Below are 19,405 nucleotides of genomic sequence, written 5' to 3'. Positions count from 1 at the left end.
TGTGTGTCTGTGTAACTCTGTGTGTGTGTGTGTGTGTGTGTGTGTGTCTGTGTAACTGTGCATGTGTGTGTGTGTGTAACTGTGTGTGTCTGTGTAAGTGTGTGTGTGTCTCTGTGTGTTTAAGCGTGACCGCTCTCCGTGACGAAGATGACCTCATTTGAAAAACTCTCCTCCGCCAATTGCAACATTCCTGGTCTCGGGATCGAACGGGTCGTGAGGCCCCGCCTCCTCCTGCCCCACGTGACGGGGCCGGCCAATGGGCGGCGGGCAGCCTGTTACATTGTTTCCATTTCTCAGTGATACTGACTCGCTACAATCGCGGCGCTTCCCCGGGGGATAGTGCCGAGAGCCGGCGTGCGGGGTGGCTGCGAGACCCTGTTCCCCCGGGAGGGGGGACGGTGCGGAGGATCGGCAGCTCCTCATGGCCAGGAAGGCCGGCGCAAGCGGCCCCAAGCCCGGGCTGGACAGGAACCGGATCGGGGAGAGGCTGGAGGCCAGCGTGGCGGGCCTGCTGGAGCTGAGGCTGCTGCGGGAGAGGCAGGAGGAGACGGTACGGAGGGTGCTGCAGGAGGAGCGGCTGGAAGGCGGCGGCGATCGCAAGCAGATCCCGGGGGATCTGCAGCCTCCGGGAGGGGCCGGCGCCCGGCAGGTGAGCCGGGGGGCGGGAGGGGGTCAGGCAGAAGCGGGGGTGTGGGGGGGGGTGAGACAACATCTGGGCGCAAGGGTCAACATCTGGGAACGTGTTGACACCTGGACCGGTGCGAAGTTCAAAGCTGGATGTGGAACGGGATCGCCCCGGCGATTCGGTCGGACTGTGTTGGTAAACAGTCGGTATCCCCCTGGCACGGGGCTCGAAGGGCTGAACGGCCGCCCTTGCCCACCCTGGGAGTCGCGGGGCTGGGTTGCAACTCCTCCCATCCGCGGGGTCCCTCTCCCGGACTCCAGCGCCGGTGTCTTCGGTCCGGAGGTTCCGGGTCCGAATCCCGCTCGGGGCTGAGCTGGGGCAGGGAGGGAGAGGGGTCAGAATTACCCGCTTGGGGGGCGGGGGGAGGTGGGATCGGTCAGGCTCTGCTGCCCTGGGGGAGACAACCCGGGGGGGGCGGGGGAGAGTGGGGACAGTTGTGAGGCATCCGTATAACAACCACCCCCCACCCCCTGGCCGCCACTCCCCACGGCCAGTGCAGAGACAAACCCGGGGTACCTCCTGTGAGAGGCCGACCACCACATGCAGGCCTAGGACCGGAGAGCAAGCCTGAGGGCAGAACCTCCCGTTGGATCAGAGATGAGGAGGGGTTTCTCAGAGCTGCAGAGAAGTAACAGCGCAGAAACAGGCCCTTCGGCCCGTCTAGTCCGTGCCGAGCCATTAAAACTGCCCACTCCCATCGACCTGCACAGCCTTCCACACCCCGACCATCCATGTACTCTTAAACGTTGAAATGGAGCTCGCGTGCACCTCTTGCGCTGGCAGCTCCCTCCACTCTCTCACGACCCAAGTTTCCCCTCGTGTTCCCCTTAAACTTTTCACCTTTCACCCTTAACCCCTGACCTCTGGTTGTAGTCCCACCCAACCTCAGTGGAAAAAGCCTGCTTGCATTTACCCTATCTATACCCCTCATAATTTTGTATACCTCTATCAAATCTCCTCTCAATCTTCTTCGCTCCAAGGAATAAAGTCCTAACCTATTCAATCTTTCCTTATAACTCAGGTCGTCCAGACCCGGCAACATCCTTGTAAATTTTCTCTGCACTCTTTCAACCTTGTTTACATCTTTCCTGTAGGTAGGTGGCTAAAACTGCAGAGGGGGGTGGGGAATCTGTTGCCACAGACGGCTGTGGAAGGCATGTCACCGGGTATATTTAAAGGGGAGGTGGGTAGGTTCTTGATTTGCTGAGGGGAAGGCGGGAGAACGTGGTTGAGAGGGATTATAGATCAGCCATGATGGGAATGGCGGGGCAGACTCGATGGACCGAGTGGCCTCATTCTGCCCCCGATGTTTTACGCTCTGAGCTGCGGTGCAGCGGGTAGGGTTGCTGTCTCAATGCTCCCGGAGTGGCGGGTTCGATCCCGACCGCTTCTAAGAGCAAATTCCTCATCAACACCTCCCGACGCGCCACCCCTCTGCTGTCGGCTGTCCCTTGGCGCTGGGATTCCTGCCAGTGGGTGCCAGTCTCCCACAGCCTGGTGCCCTGTGACTGTTCGGGGGGGGGGGTGAGAGAGGGTGCTCATTCACGTGACCTTATTCTGAGTGTGGGATCGGGTGCGGGCCTGTCCAGCACGGACTCGATGGGCCAAAGAGCCCCTCCGTGCTGCGGTGCGGAATTGGCTCTGTGCGCAGGCGGCGGGATGCGCCGCTGCTCGCCCCGCGGTGAGAGGGGAAAGCCCGGCCGCGAGAGCTGCCGCCGTGCACCCATGGTTTACTGACCCTAGCCCGCGGGCGGGAGGAAACTGGCGCGTAGTTACGGTAGGAATGTGCGGACTCCTCGCGGGAATCGGACCCGGGAACGTCGGTGCTGTGAAGCGTTACGCCTGCCACTGCGCGACTGGGCTGCTCACAAAGACTCGGCCTCCATGGCAACGAATTCCACAGACTCGCCACCCTCTGGCTGAATAAATTCCTCCTCACCTCCGCTCAGGGTGGGAGAATTGGGAAGAATAAGGGGAGCAGTTGACGGTCAGCACGGGCTCGATGGGCCGAAGGGCCCCAGTGTCTCATCAGCCGAGGAAGCAGCCCGTCTCTGACCCAGGCACTGTTCAGACGGGGTCACCGAACGCCAGCGGGCGCAGGCAGCGCGACTGGGGCGTGTTCGCGGTTTGCGGTTTCCCGGTTCCCCTCGCCTGAGCTCCACTCTCGGCCTGCGGCATAATCTCCCCTCGTGACACGGCGCACAGCAGCACGCCTGTCGGAATTTCTGCCAAATTAATCTCTTAATCGTTCGCCTGTCGGGTACCGACTTGTCAAAAAGTCTGTCTGATCCACAGCGAGCCTGAGAGTGTAAACACGAATTAGGCTTTTGTGACGAACTGGGACCTCCCGGTTCACTTGGAATGGCGCCTCGGGCAGGAGGGAGGCGGTTCTGTCTTCAGAGACACCGCAGTGTGGTGGGTGTTAACACTGGCACTCGGGCAACACCTCCCCCTCTGTCCATCCCTCGCTCCCTCCCTCTCTCCCCCATCCCCTCTGTCCATCCCTCCCTCTCTCCCTGTCCATCCGTCCCTCCCTCCCCCTCCGTCCATCCGTCCCTCCCTCCCGCTCCGTCCGTCCGTACCTCCCTCCTCCCTCCCTCCCCCACCGCCCGTCCCTCCCTCCCTCCCCCACCGCCCGTCCCTCCCCCCCTCCCCCACCGTCCGTCCCTCCCCCTCCATCCGTCCCATCCTCCCTCTCTCCCCCTCCATCCATCCCTCCCTCTCTCCCTGTCCATCTGTCCCTCCCTCTCCATCCGTCCCTCCCTCCCGCTCCGTCCGTCCGTACCTCCCTCCTCCCTCCATCCGTCTGACCCTCCCTCCCTCCCCCACCGTCCGTCCCTCCCCCTCCATCCGTCCCATCCTCCCTCTCTCCCCCTCCATCCATCCCTCCCTCTCTTCCCCTCCGTCTGTCCCTCCCTGCTCGTCACTCTCCCTCCTTCCCTGCCCCTCACTCTCCCTCCTTCCCTCCCTCCCTGCCCCTCGCTCTCCCTCCCCCTCCGTCCCTTTCTCCCTCTCCCTCCATCCATCCTTCCCTGCCCCTCACTCTCCTTCCCTCCCTCCCTGCTCCTCACTCTCCCTCCCTCCTTCTCACTCTCCCTCCTTCCCTCCCTCCCTGCCTGTCACTCTCCCTCCCTCCCTGCCTGTCACTCTCCCTCCTTCCCTGCCCCTCACTCTCCCTCCCTCCTTCCCTGCCCCTCACTCTCCCTCCCTCCCTCCCTGCCCCTCACTCTCCCTCCCTCCCTCCCTCCCTGCCCCTCACTCTCCCTCCTTCCATCTCTCTCTCTCCCTCTCGGTCCGTCTCGCTCAGCATCTGACGCGCACCAGTCTGCAGTACCATGTCCCGATCCGGGGCGCAGGTCCCCGAGCTCCGGCTGACGTTCCCGGTGACAGAACCTCAGGAAAGAGCCCCGCGGCTGCCGGGAATCTGGAATAAAACCCGGGGAGCGGTGGAAGCTCTCGGCAGGTTGGGCAGCCTCTGTGGGGAGGGACCTGGCGGGACCGGGAAGGAGATTGAAGACGTAGGAGTCGGGCCGCAGAGAAGCGTGCGAGAGGGCGGGACAGCTCAAGGGGATAGGGTAGGGATTGGCTAAAAACACTAGAATCACCATGACAACCCAGCTTGTCTATTTCCCTTGCCCTGTCCCCCATCCCCCGTCCGCTCTTTCGTGTTTCCATCCCCGTGCACGCTGCCAGACCTCCTGGGTGTTTCGAGAACGTTTTGTCTTTGCGCTCGGCGGTGTTTTGCGTTGGGTCGGTGCCTCGGGGGGAGGGGGGTCAGGTTGGTGGCCTGGAGACATGCCAACTGGTGTCACTAACTAGTAGGTAAGGAGAGCCCGCACCCCACCAGCGAGGGAGACTTCCCACGGCCGGGACGCCCCGTTATCAGAGAGGGTCACAGAGGAGGCAGAGAAGGGCGTTTCACCAACCACTTTTATTGCCGTGGTCCAATACCATTAAGCAGAGGGGACCATGGACTCCAGGGTGAGAGCCCCTGGTGTGAGGTGTCCTTGGACACAGGCCCTTTGGCCCATCGAGTCCCTGCTGACCCATTTACACTGATCCCGTTCTTTTCTCCCAGGAACTGGGAGAAGAGGTTATACAAGCCTGGTCTGTTTTCTCTGGAGCACCGGAGGGCGACGGGAGCCCTGACAGGGGCTCGTCAGATTCTGACAGACGGAAGTCTTTCCCCAGGATCGAAATTCCTAATGAAGGAAAAATGTGGGGAGGTGTGCGGGAGAGGAGGGTGAGATCGAACTCGGGGCGGGTTGAAGGGTCAGCACGGCGCGACGGGCCGAAGGGACTGCCCCTGAGCGGTACACAGCTGGGGCGCCCGAGGGTTTTGCGCCGTGCTGTATTTGTCAAGGTGGAGCGGAGAGCGATTTTATCTCTCTGGCGGGAACAAAGGGTGTGAGGTTAGAGTAGAGCACCGCAGGACAGCTGGCAAGGGTGGGGCAACTACAGACACACCCCAGCCCTAACACACGGGGCGGGTACATTCGATTCCAAACAACCGGTTTACTGATCATTACAGGACATCTCCCCGGTGCTTCCCTCTCCCTTCCCCTTTTCCCAACGCAGACCTTCTCCCTGCCCCCCCTCCCCACTCGCGAGAGACAGCGTGTGCTCTGATACCAGAAGGCGAGAGGAGGAAAGTTGAAGGAAGTGTGGGGCAGGACTGTTTTCTCAGACGCACGGGGAGTGGGGGGTGCGCGGGAAGCTCGGCCGAGGTGGCGGAGACGTTGGAGGGGTGTAATACGCTGTCGGCCGCGTGGACAGGCGGGTAGCCGGGGGTGATACGGATCAGGTGCCGGCAGAAGGGATTCTGTTCTCTTCGGCATGGCGCCCAGCAGAGTTAGTACGGGCCAAAGACAGTATGGCCCCTGCCCTGGGCTCACCCAGTAATCGGTCAAGGCCCAGTTGGGTGAGCATAAAGCTCAGTGCTAGTGTTTTTTTCCAGTTTGCAGAAATATTTTTATAGATAGAACGTAGAATAGTACAGCACAGTACAGGCCCTTCGGCCCACAATGTTGTGCTGACCCTCAAACCCTGCCTCTCATATAACCCCCCCACCTTAAATTCCTCCATATACCTGTCTCGTCGTCTCTTAAACTTCACTAGTGTATCTACCTCCACCACTGACTCTGGCAGTGCATTCCACGCACCAACCACTCTCTGAGTAAAATACCTTCCTCTAATATCCCCCTTGAACTTCCCACCCCTTACCTTAAAGCCATGTCCCCTTGTATTGAGCAGTGGTGCTCTGGGGAAGAGGTGCTGGCTATCCACTCTATCTATTCCTCTTATTATCTTGTACACCTCTATCATGTCTCCTCTCATCCTCCTTCTCTCCAAAGAGCAAAGCCCTAGCTCCCTTAATCTCTGATCATAATGCATACTCTCTAAACCATCCTGGTAAATCTCCTCTGTACCCTTTCCAATGCTTCCACATCCTTCCTATAGTGAGGTGACCAGAACTGGACACAGTACTCCAAGTGTGGCCTAACCAGAGTTTTATAGAGCTGCATCATTAAATCACGACTCTTAAACTGTATCCCTCGACTTACGAAAGCTAACACCCCATAAGCTTTCTTAACTACCCTATCCACCTGTGAGGACAGGGATTGCCTCCGTTACCCCCCCCCCCGTTAACAGATACTTATTTATTGAGATAGTTATTTATTTGAGCTGTAGCCCAGTAATCCCCCGATTTAGCCAAAATCACAGGCAATTTACAATGACCAATTAATCTACCAACTGGTCGGTCTTTGGACTGTGGGAGGAAACCCACGGGGCGAATGTACAAACTCCTTACAGGCAGTAGCGGGAATTGAACCCGGGTCTCCTGCACTGTGAGCCGTCGTGCTGATTGTACCTCCGCCGAGGCTGCCTGGCCTACCGAGTGCCTCCAGTGTTTTTGTCTGCGCGCACTGCCCTGGGTTTCCAGTGTCTGCTAGAACCGCGGGTCGACGGGACGTTCTCCTGAGAGATGGGGTGGGGCTAAAATGCAACCAGAAGAGGCGAGGAGCAGCCCCCCCCCCAAACCCCGCAGATGTGTGTGTGTGTGTGTGTGTGTGTGCGTGTGTGTGTGTGGTACACGGCCTCTTCCAGCCCGCAGAAGAGACAGCCGGCTGGGGAGAGGACGGCGGGTGGTGGGTGTCGGGAGTGGCGGGCGAATGAAGGGTTAAACGAGGGGAACGTTTTCGAGCGGCCGGAGCGTTTCCCAGGTCCGCCTGCCGAGGGCCGTTCGTTTCTGGGCTGCCTGTTCTGCGGTCGGGCGCCCCCCGGGATCAGATAAGGGGGAGTGGGGTCAGGCGCAGTTCACCTGAGGCCTGGAACAATGGGTACCTGGCATGGGGAGCGGCTGGATCTAATCTCTGCTCTCACCTGAGCGCAGAAACCGAGCCAGTGGCTCTAGTCAGCCGGGGGGGGGGGCGGGGGGTGAGGTTTCATCTAGCCTGGAGGGTGGGTCTGGGATCAGAACCCCTCCCTTGGCACAGTCTCCCCCTTCCTCTCCCACTGGTCCACACCCATTCTCTCTCCCCCCACCCTGTGTTCCCTCACGCTCTCCTTTCCCTCTCCCACTCTATCCCTTCCTCCTCCCCACATTTTCACACTCTCTCCCTTCCTGTCCCACCCTTGTGCATTCCCCCTCTTCTTCTCCCCACATTCCCTCTCCCCGTATGTTCTTTCTCCCCCACATATTTCCCCCCCTCCCACATATTCCCCCTCTCTCTCCCACATGTTCCCCCTCTCTCCCCCACATATTCCCCCCTCTCTCCCCCACATATTCCCCCCTCTCTCTCCCACATGTTCCCCCCCTCTCCCCACATATTCCTCCCTCTCTCCCACATATTCCTCCCTCTCTCCCACATATTCCCCCTCTCTCCCACATGTTCCCCCCTCTCTCCCCCACATATTCCCCCCTCTCTCCCCCACATATTCCCCCCTCTCTCTCCCACATGTTCCCCCCCTCTCCCCCACATGTTCCCCCCTCTCTCTCCACATGTTCTCTCTCCCCACGGTCCCCCCCCCTCCCCCCATGGTCCCAATCTGTCCTTCACACCCACACGTTCCTGTTCCCCCTCTCCCAACACTTTCTCCCCCCCCGCACACATTCCCTCCCTCTCCCTGTGCATTCTCTCGTTCCCCACCTTTTCCCTCCTTCTCGCCCGCACATTCCCTCCCCCCACACGTCTCCCACCCTAGCACACATTCCGCCTCTCCCCACGCATTCTCTCTCTCCTTAATCGTTTTCACATTCCCTCTCTCCCCACACATTCTCTCTCTCCTTCCTTAATCGTTTCCTCTCTGCTCTCCGTCCCCACACATTCCCCCCTCTCTCCCCCTCCCCCCTACGTTCTCCCCCACATGTTCCCCTTCTCTCTCGCCTCCCCCCCACATTCCCCCTCTCCCCTTCATGCCTTCCCCCTCTCCATCCCCCCCCCCACCCCGGCCTCTCTGGTTTAACCCCGAACATCCGTGTTCAGAAGCATTTCCTCTCTGCTCTCCGTCCCCACACATTCCCCCCTCTCTCCCCCTCCCCCCTACGTTCTCCCCCACATGTTCCCCTTCTCTCTCGCCTCCCCCCCACATTCCCCCTCTCCCCTTCATGCCTTCCCCCTCTCCATCCCCCCCCCCACCCCGGCCTCTCTGGTTTAACCCCGAACATCCGTGTTCAGAAGCATTAGGACAGGCCCCCGCCCTGCTGCCTTGGAACCGTGCCCGTCCCCTGCTGGGTGCCGCCCTGCTGCATTTTCCAACACCTGCTGCTTATCAGCTGCCCGGATGGCGGGCGCGGCGGATGCCGGCCGTGCCTGGACCTGCGAGCTGGAGCCAGGGTGCAGAGTCCAATGTCAGTGGGAGAGAGAGCTCGGCGCCCAGCCGCACCCTGCGCCCCGGGTCAGCTGCTGCGCTCGGGGAGGGAAAGCTCCCTCCCCGCCACCAAGCAGGCAGCCACAGTGCAGGAGAGGGCCGGCGGGAGGCCATTGGGGTGGGCTAGTCTTCCAACTGTCTCTTGTTTCTACTGTGTGGTTTGCGGACGCCAGTTCCCTCGGTAAAGCGTATCTGCATGGTGAAGCTCTCCCTGCATCAGTCATGCCTGTTATCCCCTCCCCGCATGTTTGCCGCCAGTCACGGAGTTCGAGTGGGCGCGTTGGGGGGGCTTCCATCCTCAGACTGAGCGGGGGCTCCGGCAGCCAATTCTGTTGCTGGGGATGGGAGGGGGCCCAGGCAGGAACGCAGTGTACCTCCCAGCTCAAACTCGCTTCACTCCGCTAACTCCGTTCACCGTCAGCTGCACCGTAGACTCTGTAAGGGATCTGAACGCAGGTCTGTGAAAACCAAGTTATTGGATTGTAGGTGGCCTGGACGTACTCTGAACCAGGCAGCAGGTAGAATTCTCGGATTCACCTCCCTCTATCCCAGGGGCTCCCAACTGGGGACCCTTTGCCTAATAATATTGGTCCACAGCTTAAAAATGGTTGAAAAACACCCTCTCTAAATCTTGGACAGCCTGGCCTTTAATCTGGGCCTCTGATTCTCATCATCATCATTACGTGCTGTATCGCATGACATCATTACGTGCTGTGTCGCATGACATCATCATTACGTGCTGTGTCATATGACATCATTACGTGCTGTGTTGCATGACATCATCATTACATGTCGTGTTGTATGACATCATTACGCGCTGTCGTAATACATCATTACGTGCTGTGTTGTATGACATCATTACGTGCTGTGTCGCATGACATCATCATTACATGCCGTGTTGTATGACATCATTACGCGCTGTGTCGTAAGACATCATTACGTGCTGTGTCGTATGACATCATTACGTGCTGTGTCGAATGACATAATCATTACATGCCGTGTTGCATGACGTAGGCGATCATGGTCTTTCCAGACCACGATTGGTTCCTGGCAAACTTTTCTACCAAAGTGGTTTGCCATCGCCGCCTTCTGGGCAGTGTCTTTACAAGACGGGTGAGCCCCCCAGCCATTATCAATACTCTTCAGAGATTGTCTGCCTGGCGTCAGTGGTCGCGTAACCAGGACCTCTGGTTCTAGGCTCCCTGGACTAGGGGAGACCGATTGTTTAGCCCCCAGGAGACGGGGGAGTGGTGGAACGGGCACCATTCTGGCTGGGCGTCTGTGACTAGCTGTGCTCCCCCGTTTGTGAAAACGGAAATAGGCGGATTAGGTAGATGTACAAAATGCTGGAGGAACTCTGCAGGGTCAGTGGAGGGCAATAAACAGACGAAGTTTCGGGTGGCTTAGTAAATTTACAGATTAGTACGTTTTAGAAAGATTGGGGCAGTTGTGCACAGCGAAGAGGTTGTCAGAGGATACAACAGGATGTAGGTTAGTTACAGATATAGAACAGTACAGGCCCTTCGGCCCACAATGTTGTGCTGACCCTTTAACCCACAATGTTGTGCTGACCCTTTAACCTACTCCAAGATCAGTCTAACCTTCCCTCCCACATAACCCTTCATGTTTCTATCATCCATGTACCCAAGAGTTTCTTAAATGTCCCTAAAGTACCTGCCTCTATCACCACCCTCGGGAGTGCGTTCGACGCACCCACCACTCTCTGTGTAGACAAAAACCACCTCTGGCCCTCCATACTTTCCTCCAATCACCTTAAAATTACACCCCCCCTGGTACCAGCCATTTCCACCCTGGGGAGAAAGGTGCTGGCTGGCCACTCCTTAGCTATGCCTCACCGTATGGGCAGAGAAATGGCGGATGCAGTTTAATTCAGGTGAGCTTGAGGTTTGTGCTTTGGGGGGGGGGGTCAAATGAAAGGAGAAAGGAGTTAACAGCAGGACTCTTAGATGTGGTTGGATCTTAGGGTGCAGGTCCGTAGCTCCTGGACAGTGTGTACATAACTAGATAGACATGCTTGTCTTCATTAGTCGGGGTAGTGAGTCCAAGAATTAGGAAGTCATATTGCAGCCACTGTGTGAAAAACAACTTACCTCTGATATCCCCCCCATACGTCCCTCCAAATGATGCTGTCTCGTGTTAGCTATTTCCTCCCTGGTTAAAGTTGCTGGCTGTCCACTCGATCTGTGCCTCTATCAGGTCTTAGGGAACAGGCCATTCAGCCCACAGTGTCTGTGCTGACCTGGCTAAAAAGCAAATCAAAAACACCCAAACACCAATCCCTCCTACTTGCACCGTGTCCACATCCCTCCATCTTCCTCACGTCCATCTGCCTATCCAAACATCTCTTAAAAGCCTCTGCCTGTACCACCACACCAGGCATCCACGACTCTCCGAGTAAAAAAACTTACCCCTCACATCCCCCCTCTCACTTTCAACGCATGCCCTCTGGTATTAGGCATTTCAACGCTGGGATACAGATACTCCCTGTCCACTCTACCAATGCCTCTCATAATCTTGTAACCCTCGATCAGATCTCCCCTCTGATGCTCCAGAGAAAACAACCCAAGTTTATCCAGCCTCTCGTGATAGTACACACACCCTCTAAACCAGTCAGCATCCTGGTAAACCTCTTCTGCCCCCTCTCCAAAGCCTCAGCGTCCTCCCTACAGTGAGCCAGTCAGAACTGTACGCAATACTCCAGATGTGGCCTGACCAGAGTTTTAAAAAGTTGCAACATAACCTCCTAACTTTTGAGCTCAATACCTCGACGTGTAAAAACAAAGTCTTGCAACACACACAAAATGACAGAACTCAGTGGACCAGGCAGCGTCCATGGAGAAAGAGTACTCGGAGCACTCCCTGAGTTCTCCAGCATCGTGTGTGTGTGTTGCTTGGACTTGCTGCATTCGCGGATCGATAAGCCTTCTTAGCCACATTATCGAACTGTGTTGTCACTTTCAACGAGCTAGGAGCTTGGTCCCCCAAGACCCTGGAGGGACTTGGCAGGTCGGGCAGCATCTGTGGAAATGAGTGAACAGTCGACGTTTCGGGCCGAGACCCTTCGTCAGGACCGAGAAGGAAGGGGGAAGACACCAGAATAGAAACGTTGTGGGGGGGGTGGTGGAGGGGAAGTAGATCGGTGGGTGGGAGAGGTCAAGGGCTGGAGAAGAAGGAATCTGATAGGAGAGGAGAGTGAGCCATGGGAGAACGGGATGGAGGGGGGCACCGTAGGGAGATGATGGGTGAAGTCGGGTGGACGGGAGAGGTCAAGGGCTGGAGAGGAAGGAATCTGATAGGAGAGGAGAGTGGACCAGAGGAGAGAGGGAAGGAGGAGGGGACCCAGGGGGAGCTGATAGGCAGGTGAGAAGAAGTAAAAGATCAGAGAGTGGGGGGGGGGGGCTATTTTGTTCACCGGAAGGAGAAATCGATGTTCATACCCTCAGGTTGGAGGGTACCCAGAGGGGATACAAGGTGTTGCTCCCTCCACCCTGAGGCACATGAGGAGGCCACGGATCGCCACGTTGTAAGGGGCAAGTTTCTTTTTTAAAGCGGAGAGTGGTAGGTGTCTGGATGGGTCTGGGAATTAGATGAAGACTTTTAGATAGCCAGATAATCGTTCAAGGAATGGAGGGACAGGGATGAAGACAAGAGATTGTGCTGACGCTGGAAATCCAGAGTGACACACACACACACACACACACACACACAAAACACTAGAGAGACTCAAAAAGTCAGGCAGCATCTATGGAGGGTGATAAACAGTCGCTGTTTTGGACTGAGACCCTTCAACGGGGCTGGAAAGGAGGGGGGAAAACCAGAATAAGAAGATGGGGGGAGTGGGGAGGAGGAGTACAAGTTGGCAGGTGATGGGTGAGACTGGGTCGGGGGGAAGATGGGATGGTGCCGGAAGCAGGGAGGGGAGGGGTGGAGGAGGCATACGAATGGGATTCAGATTAATTTGTCATTACGCTCAGACGTCAAGGGCTGTCGGGCCAGTTCCTGTGCGGTACTGATCCATGTTGTGCTGTATGCCGATGAGACCGCCTGAGAGCGAGCGCGGACCACTCGAACCCGCGGCGGGGCGCCGCGCTCCGCCCGTCGCCGGTTCAAACGCTGACGAGGGCTCTGGTTTACTCCCGACAGCCTCCGCAGCCGGCCACCGGCGAGTTGGAGCGGGCTCCCGCGCGAGACGTTAAGCTGGAGCTGGCGGGCAGCCGGGAGCACTGCGCGGATGGGCTGGCGGGGCCAGGCAGCCCGACTCCCCTGCCCGAGGAACTGGGCGGGGAGCAGTGGAGAGGAGACGCCGGCGGCCTCTCAGCGGAACCGGGGACCTCGGCCAGCCCCGCCCCGGAGCATCAGGAGCCGGCGGGGCGGCACGACTCTGTGACCCAGCTGGTGGAGAGGGGCCCGGACAGTGGCGACACGGACTCCAGGCCCAGCTCGGGTGAGAGGGGGCGCCGGTGGGGAGAAACGGGAAAGGGAAGGGGAGACGGCGGGAGGGAAGGGGCAGGAGAGGGAGAGGAAGGGGATGGGGTGGGGGAGGAACAGAGGACAGTAGGGAGGGGGGAAGAAAGGGCGATTGAGTGGGGATTGAGGGGAGAAGTGGGGGAGCGGTTGGAAGAAGGGGAAAGAGAGGTAAATGGGATGGTCCGAGGAAGAGAGAAGGTTAGAGGGTGCCGGTTGAGGGGGAGTGATGGGGGGCCTGTCTGTTCTGTGTGTCGGGTGTTCCTCCCCCGCCCACTGTAACCTGTCTTCACCTCCCCCCCCCACCCCGCCTGCCCCAGGTTTCTACGACGTGACCGACAGCGCCTCATGCTCGCTTTCCACCTCCTGCACCTCGGTGTACAGCGAGGGCCCCTCCAGCTCGCTGTGGAGCGTCCAGTCGGGCCCGCAGGTCAGCTGGCCCTGCGGCGGCCGCAGCCGGCCTCGCTCCACCGACGACGGGGCCGTGCGGCCGGAGCCCAGCACGCGGCGGGCCCTCGAGGGCGAGGGCTGCGTCTGGGGCAGGGTCGTCAGGAGGGGAAGGACCTCCCAGCGGCCCGTCTCGGCAGGTAGGGGGCCACCCTTCCCGCGGGGCGGGCTGGGGGGCACGGGTGGACAGCGGGGGTGACCAGGGCTGGGTGGGACGGGATGAGAAGGGGACACTGGGGTTGGGGTGGGGAGGGCGAAGGCAAGGCTCGAAAAGTTCTACAGCCCAGAAACAGGCCCTTCAGCCCATCTAGCCCATGCCAAACTATTATTCTGCCTAATCCACTCAAATTTATCCAAACGTCTCTTAAATGTTCAAAATGAACTCAAAACCAGCTCATCTTACACTCTCACCACCCTTTGACTGAAGAAGTTTCCTCTCATGTTCCCCTTACGCATTTCACCTTTCACCCTTAACCCATGATCTCTAGTTCTAGTCTCACCCAACCTCGGTAGAAAAAGCCTGCTTGTATTTACCCTATCTATACCCCTCTGTCAAATCTCCCCTTATTCCCTACGCTCCAGGGAATAAAGTTCTAACCTATTCAACCTTTCCCTAGAACTCAGTCCCGGCAACACCCTTGTCAATTTTCTCTGTACTCTTTCAACCTTGTTGACATCTTTCCTGTAGGTAGGCGACCAAAACTGCACACAATACTCCAAATTAGGCCTCACCAACGTCTTGTAGAACTCCAACATAACATCCCATCTCCTGTACTCAATACTTATGAAGGCCAGTGTGCCAAAAGCTTTCTTTACGGCTCTACCCACCTGTGGCATGACCTTCAAGGAATTATGGACCTGTATTCCCAGATCCCTCTGTTCTACGGCACTCCCCGGTGCCCGGCCGCTCACTGTGTCCTCCCAAAGTGCAACACCTCACACTTGTCTGCATTAAATTCCATCTGCCATTTTCCAGCTGGTCCAAATCCCTCTGGGAGCTCTGATAGTCTTTCCCGCAGTCCACTGCACCTCCAATCTAGGTGTCACCCGCAAATTTGCCGATGCCATTAACCACATTATCATCCAGATCGTTGATAAAGATGACAAACGACGGATCCAGCACCGATTCCTGCAGCACTCCACTAGTCACAGGCCTCCGGTCAGAGAGGCAGCCGCCTTCCACCATTCTCCGGCCTCTCCCGTGAAGCCGACGTCTCATCAAATTTACTACCTCATCCCGAATGCCGCGCAATGGGACCTTTTTGACCAAGCTCCCATGTGAGACCCTGTCAAAGGCTTTGCTAAAGTCCATGTAGACAACATCCACTGCCTTGCCTTCATCAGCTTTCCTGGTAACCTCCACGAAAAACTCTATAGGATTGGTTAGACGTGACCTGCCATGCACAAAGGGTGTTGGGGCGGAAGTGCATCTACCAAATGTTTATATATCTGGTCCTTAGAATACTTACCAATAACTTGTCCACTACCTGATTGTTCTAAAATTTCCTGGCTTATTATTATTAGAGCATTCCTTAAACAATTGACGTCAAATATCCTCCAATCCCCAAGCACCTAAGGGCGTCTTAGATCCCTCTGCAAGGGAGACTGCAATTCCTGTACTAGCCTCCCAATCATTCCTGGACCATTCCCGTGAACCTCCTCTGCACCCTCTCCAATGCCAGCACATCCTTTCTTAAAAAAGAGGTCCCCAAAACTGCTCAAGTACAGTGTGACTAATGCCTCAGAGACTTGGCATTACGTCCTAACTTTTATATTCCAGTCCTCTCGAAGTGAATGCTAACGTCACATTTGCTTCCTCACCACCAACTCAACCCACGTTACCCTTCAGGGAATTCTGCACAAGGACTCCCAAGTCCCTTTGCACCTGACTTCTGAACGCTCTCCCCGTTTGCAAAATAGTCTACACCTTTATTCCTTCGACCAAAGTGCACGACCGTAAACTTCCCGACATTGTACTCCTTCTGCAGACGCCTTGCTCCCCTCAACACAACCTGCCCCTCCACGTCTTCGTATCGTCTGCAAACTTGGCCACAAGGCCATCAATTCCATCATCGAAATCATCGGCATTCAATGTAAAAAGAACCTATCTCGACACCAGCCCTCGTGGAACACCACTGGTCACTGGCAGCCGAGCAGAAAAGTTCCCCTTTAATCTCACTGTGCCTCTGAACAATCAGCCAAACCCCTATCCAGGCTAGAAATATTTCCGATAATGCCACGAGCACATAGCTCGTTAAGCAGCCTCGTGTGGGGCACCTTGTCAACGGCCTTCTGAAAATCCAAGTACACAACATCCACTGACTCTACTTGCTCCAGGTGACCTATCTACCTTCAGACCTTTCAGCTAGCCCAGCACCTTCTCCTTAGTAACAGCAACTACACACACCTATGCCCTCTGACATGCTTGAATTTCTGGCATACTGCTGGTGTCTTCCACAGTGAAGATAGACAAAAATCATTTATTAAGTTCGTACAACTTCTCAACTTCTTTGTCTCATGTTACTACCTCTCCAGTCTGATATTTACCATCGCCCCTCTTTTATGTTTTCTATATCTGAAAAATCTTTTGGTATTCTCTTTGATACTGTCTAGCTTACCTACATATTTAACTTTTTCTGTCCTTATGGCTGGTTAGTTGCCTTCTATTTAAAAGCATCCCAATCCTCTTTCTACTAATGTTTGCTCTATTAAATACCCTCTCTTTTCCTTTTATGCTGTCTTTGACTTCCTTCAGCCATCCTCCCTTTAGAATACTTCATCCTTGGGACGTATCTATCCTGCGCCTTCCGAGTTGCCCCCAAAAAACTCCAGCCATCGCTGTTCTGCCATCGTCCCTGCTAGTGTCCCCTTCCAGCTTGGTCAACTCCTCTCTCGTGCCTCTGTAATTCCCCTTACTCCACTATAATACTGATACATCCAACTTTAGCATCTCCCTTTCAAACTTCAGGGTGAATTCTATCGTATTATGATCACTGCCTCCTAAGGGTTCCTTTACCTTAAGCTCCCTAATCAAAACTGGTTCATTACACAACACCCGATCCAGGATTGCCTTTCCCCTAGTGGGCTCAACCATAAGCTGCTCTAAAAAGCCACCCTGTAGACATTCTACAAATTCCCTCACTTGGGATTCAGCACCAACCTGACTTTCCCAATCCATCTGCGTATTGAAATCCCCCACTGGTATTGTAACATTAACCTTTTGACATGCTTTTTTTATCTCCCATTGTAATTTGTAGCCCACATTCTGGCTACCGTTCGGGGGCCTCTATATAACTTCCATCAAGTTCTTTTTTTTTCCCTTGCACTTTCTTAGCTCTACGCACAAGGATTCTACCTCTTCCGATCCCACGTCTCCCCTTTTTAAGGATTGGATTTCATGTTTTACCAACAGAACCACAAGGTCCTAGGGAATGCCTTGACAGCCCCTGGAGATTTATCCACCCTAATTTGCCTCAAGTCAACAAGTACCCCCTCCTCTCTAATCTGTATAGGGTCCATGATGTCGCTGTTGTGTTGCCTCACTTCTACAGACTCCGTATCCACCTTCCAGTAAACACAAATGCAAAAAAAAATCCATTTAAGATCCCCCCCCCATCTCTTTTGACTCCACACATCGATGACCACTCTGATCTTCTAGAAATCCAATTTTAACCCTTGCTGTTCTTCTGCTGTTAGTATATCTGTGGAAGCCCAAGGAATTCTCCTTCACGCTGTCTGCTAGGGCAACCTCATGCCTCCTTTTATCACTCCTGATTCCCGCGAGTGTTCTCTTGCATTTCTTCTGCTCCATAAGCACCTCATTTGTTCCTGCCTGCCCCTACCTGCTATGCGCCTCCTTTTGTTTTTGCTCAGTATCTCTCAAAACCCAAGGTCCCCGACACCTGTTATCTTTACCTTTTATTCTGACAAGCTTTGTACTCTCAAACTTTCACTTGTGAAGGCCTCCCACTTATGCCTTTGCCAGAAAAACGCCTGTCCCAATCCACACTTGCCAGATCCCTTCTGATACTATCAAAACTGGCCTTTCTCCAATTTAGAATCTCAACACAACAAGACCTGTCCTCCTCCAGAATTATTGAATGTAATGGCATTATGATAAATAGATTCAGCGTTCCCCTACACAAGCGTCTGTAACGGCCCTGTCTCGTTCCCAAACAGGATCACACTCTCTCTAGTCCCAACGTATTGATTTACAAAACTTTCCTGAACACTTTAACCAAACTTTATCCCATCCAGTATGGGGGTCCTGGGAGTGGGTGGAGGCATCAGGAGGGGCGGGGATGTTGGGGGATGGGAGGAATGGGGATGCCGAGGGGACAGAGGACGGGGGCACCAAGGGTGGTGGAAGGGAACTGAGGGGTAAGTGTAGGACGGGTCCTAAAACTCACCCCTTCTCTCTCTCTCTCTCTCTCTCCCCACCCCCCTCCAGGCGAGCTAACCTTCCTGCCCCGATACTGCAGCTCCGGCAGACTCTCCTCCAGCTGCCCGGCCGCCTCCTCCTCCACCTCCATCTCCCTCGCCTCCTCCATCTCTCCCTCCTCCCCAGGCTGCGGCGCGCGGCCCGACCCAAAGTTCCGCTGCGACCTGGTGTCCAGGCACGGCAGCGAGGTCTACCACTACCCGAGCCCGCTGCACGCAGTGGCCCTCCAGAGCCCGCTCTTCACCGCCTCGTCCGGCCGCCCCAGGGAGCTGGAGGGGGAGGGGGAGGGGGAGGGCAGAGGGGAAGGGGAGGCCGGGACGGGGTTGGGGGCTGGGACCAAGCCCGTCCCGCCGGCCAGCAGGGAGAGGCTGGACAGGTACATCTGCGGCCTGGTGCTCCGCTCCCGCTGCGGGGCCGGCTCCGAGCAGCCGGGCCCCAGGCGGCCTCCGCTGGCCTCGTACCCCAAGAGCCTGTCGCTGTCGTCGGTCTGGGGCCAGGGCCCGGCCGGGGCCTGGAAAGGGGCCAGGAGGCGGATCTCCACCAGCTGCCAGGCCCCGGAGCGGCCGCCGTCGCAGGACCGGCGCTCCCCGGTCACTCCCGAGCCCGCCGGCTTCGCGGCCCCTGAGGGCCCGCTCTACCGCGGCAAGCACCTCCACCACGAGCTGGTGAGGTGCCCGGCCGCGGGCGAACGGGACGTCCCGGAGCACGGGGGCCGCCGCGTGGACCTCTTCAGGCGGCTGGGCTCCAGGAGGAGGTCGCCCTCCCGTTCCAGCTCAGAGATGAATCTGAGCTCGGCGCTGCCGCGGGCTCCCGAGGCCTCGCTGGGGCTCGAGTGCCGGCCCGGGCCGGCCAGGAGGAAGCAGAAGTGGACATCGGTGCTGGAGATCCCAGCCCCGGGCAGGGCGAAGAGGGCCGGCTTCCTGGGCCAGGCCCAGGCCTTCCTGAGCCGCCGCCAGAGGTCCTCGCCCTGCGATTCCCTCCCTTCCTCGCTGGGGGAGGAGGGAGCTGGCTGGTTGCGGGGGGCTGAGACCCTGCCCCGGACCAGCCCGGTCTCCGAGACCCGGTTCCACCGCTCCAGATCCTTCAAGGAGCTCAGGAAGAAGGTGCAGTTGTCCATCAGGCCTTGGTCACTCAAGGCCAACAGTACTCCCAAATGAGGGGCATCTCCCTCACTCACTGGGGCCATTCCCCCTGCCTCATCTTTTCCTTTCCCAACCCCTCATCTGTAGAGGGGTTCGCCTCTCCCCCTGCCCCTCATCCATAGAGGTGGCCAATCCACCCTCCTCCTCTTCTAGAAGACATGATCAGAAGTAGGCCATTCGGCCCATTCAGTCTGCTATCATGGCTGGTTTAATATCCCTCTCAACCCCATTCTCTTCCCTCCCCCCCCTTCGTTTTTCCTCCTCCGCTCTCTGAGAATAAACCAAAACTGTGAACGCTGGGGAAGGAGAAAGCGACAGGGGAAAATCCGACAA

The 19,405-nt window shown here is 56.9% G+C and overlaps 1 protein-coding gene across 1 annotated transcript; it reads left to right on the top strand.

Annotated features, from left to right (window-relative positions):
• Positions 1-253: 253 nt before the first annotated feature.
• si:ch211-168f7.5 (dapper homolog 2) lies at positions 254-19,329 on the top strand. The gene is made up of 4 exons (XM_063036140.1): positions 254-649; positions 12,722-13,022; positions 13,363-13,629; positions 17,940-19,329. The coding sequence occupies exons 1-4, from the start codon at positions 422-424 to the stop codon at positions 19,085-19,087; spliced, it is 1,944 nt and encodes a 647-aa protein (XP_062892210.1). The 5' UTR covers positions 254-421; the 3' UTR covers positions 19,088-19,329.
• Positions 19,330-19,405: the final 76 nt, after the last annotated feature.

This window comes from Mobula hypostoma, chromosome 30 (genome assembly GCF_963921235.1).
Source record: "Mobula hypostoma chromosome 30, sMobHyp1.1, whole genome shotgun sequence".
In the NCBI taxonomy this organism is placed as follows: Eukaryota; Metazoa; Chordata; class Chondrichthyes; order Myliobatiformes; family Myliobatidae; genus Mobula; species Mobula hypostoma.
This window is presented reverse-complemented; position numbering and strand designations above follow the sequence as displayed.

What these genes read in the sequence shown, in the direction of transcription:
- si:ch211-168f7.5 (XM_063036140.1), top strand. Translation starts at nt 422, where the DNA reads ATGGCCAGGAAGGCCGGCGCAAGCGGCCCCAAGCCCGGGCTGGACAGG. An exon ending in GAGGGGCCGGCGCCCGGCAG is followed by an intron (nt 650 to 12,721) that starts GTGAGCCGGGGG and finishes TACTCCCGACAG; the next exon opens with CCTCCGCAGCCGGCCACCGG. An exon ending in GGACTCCAGGCCCAGCTCGG is followed by an intron (nt 13,023 to 13,362) that starts GTGAGAGGGGGC and finishes CGCCTGCCCCAG; the next exon opens with GTTTCTACGACGTGACCGAC.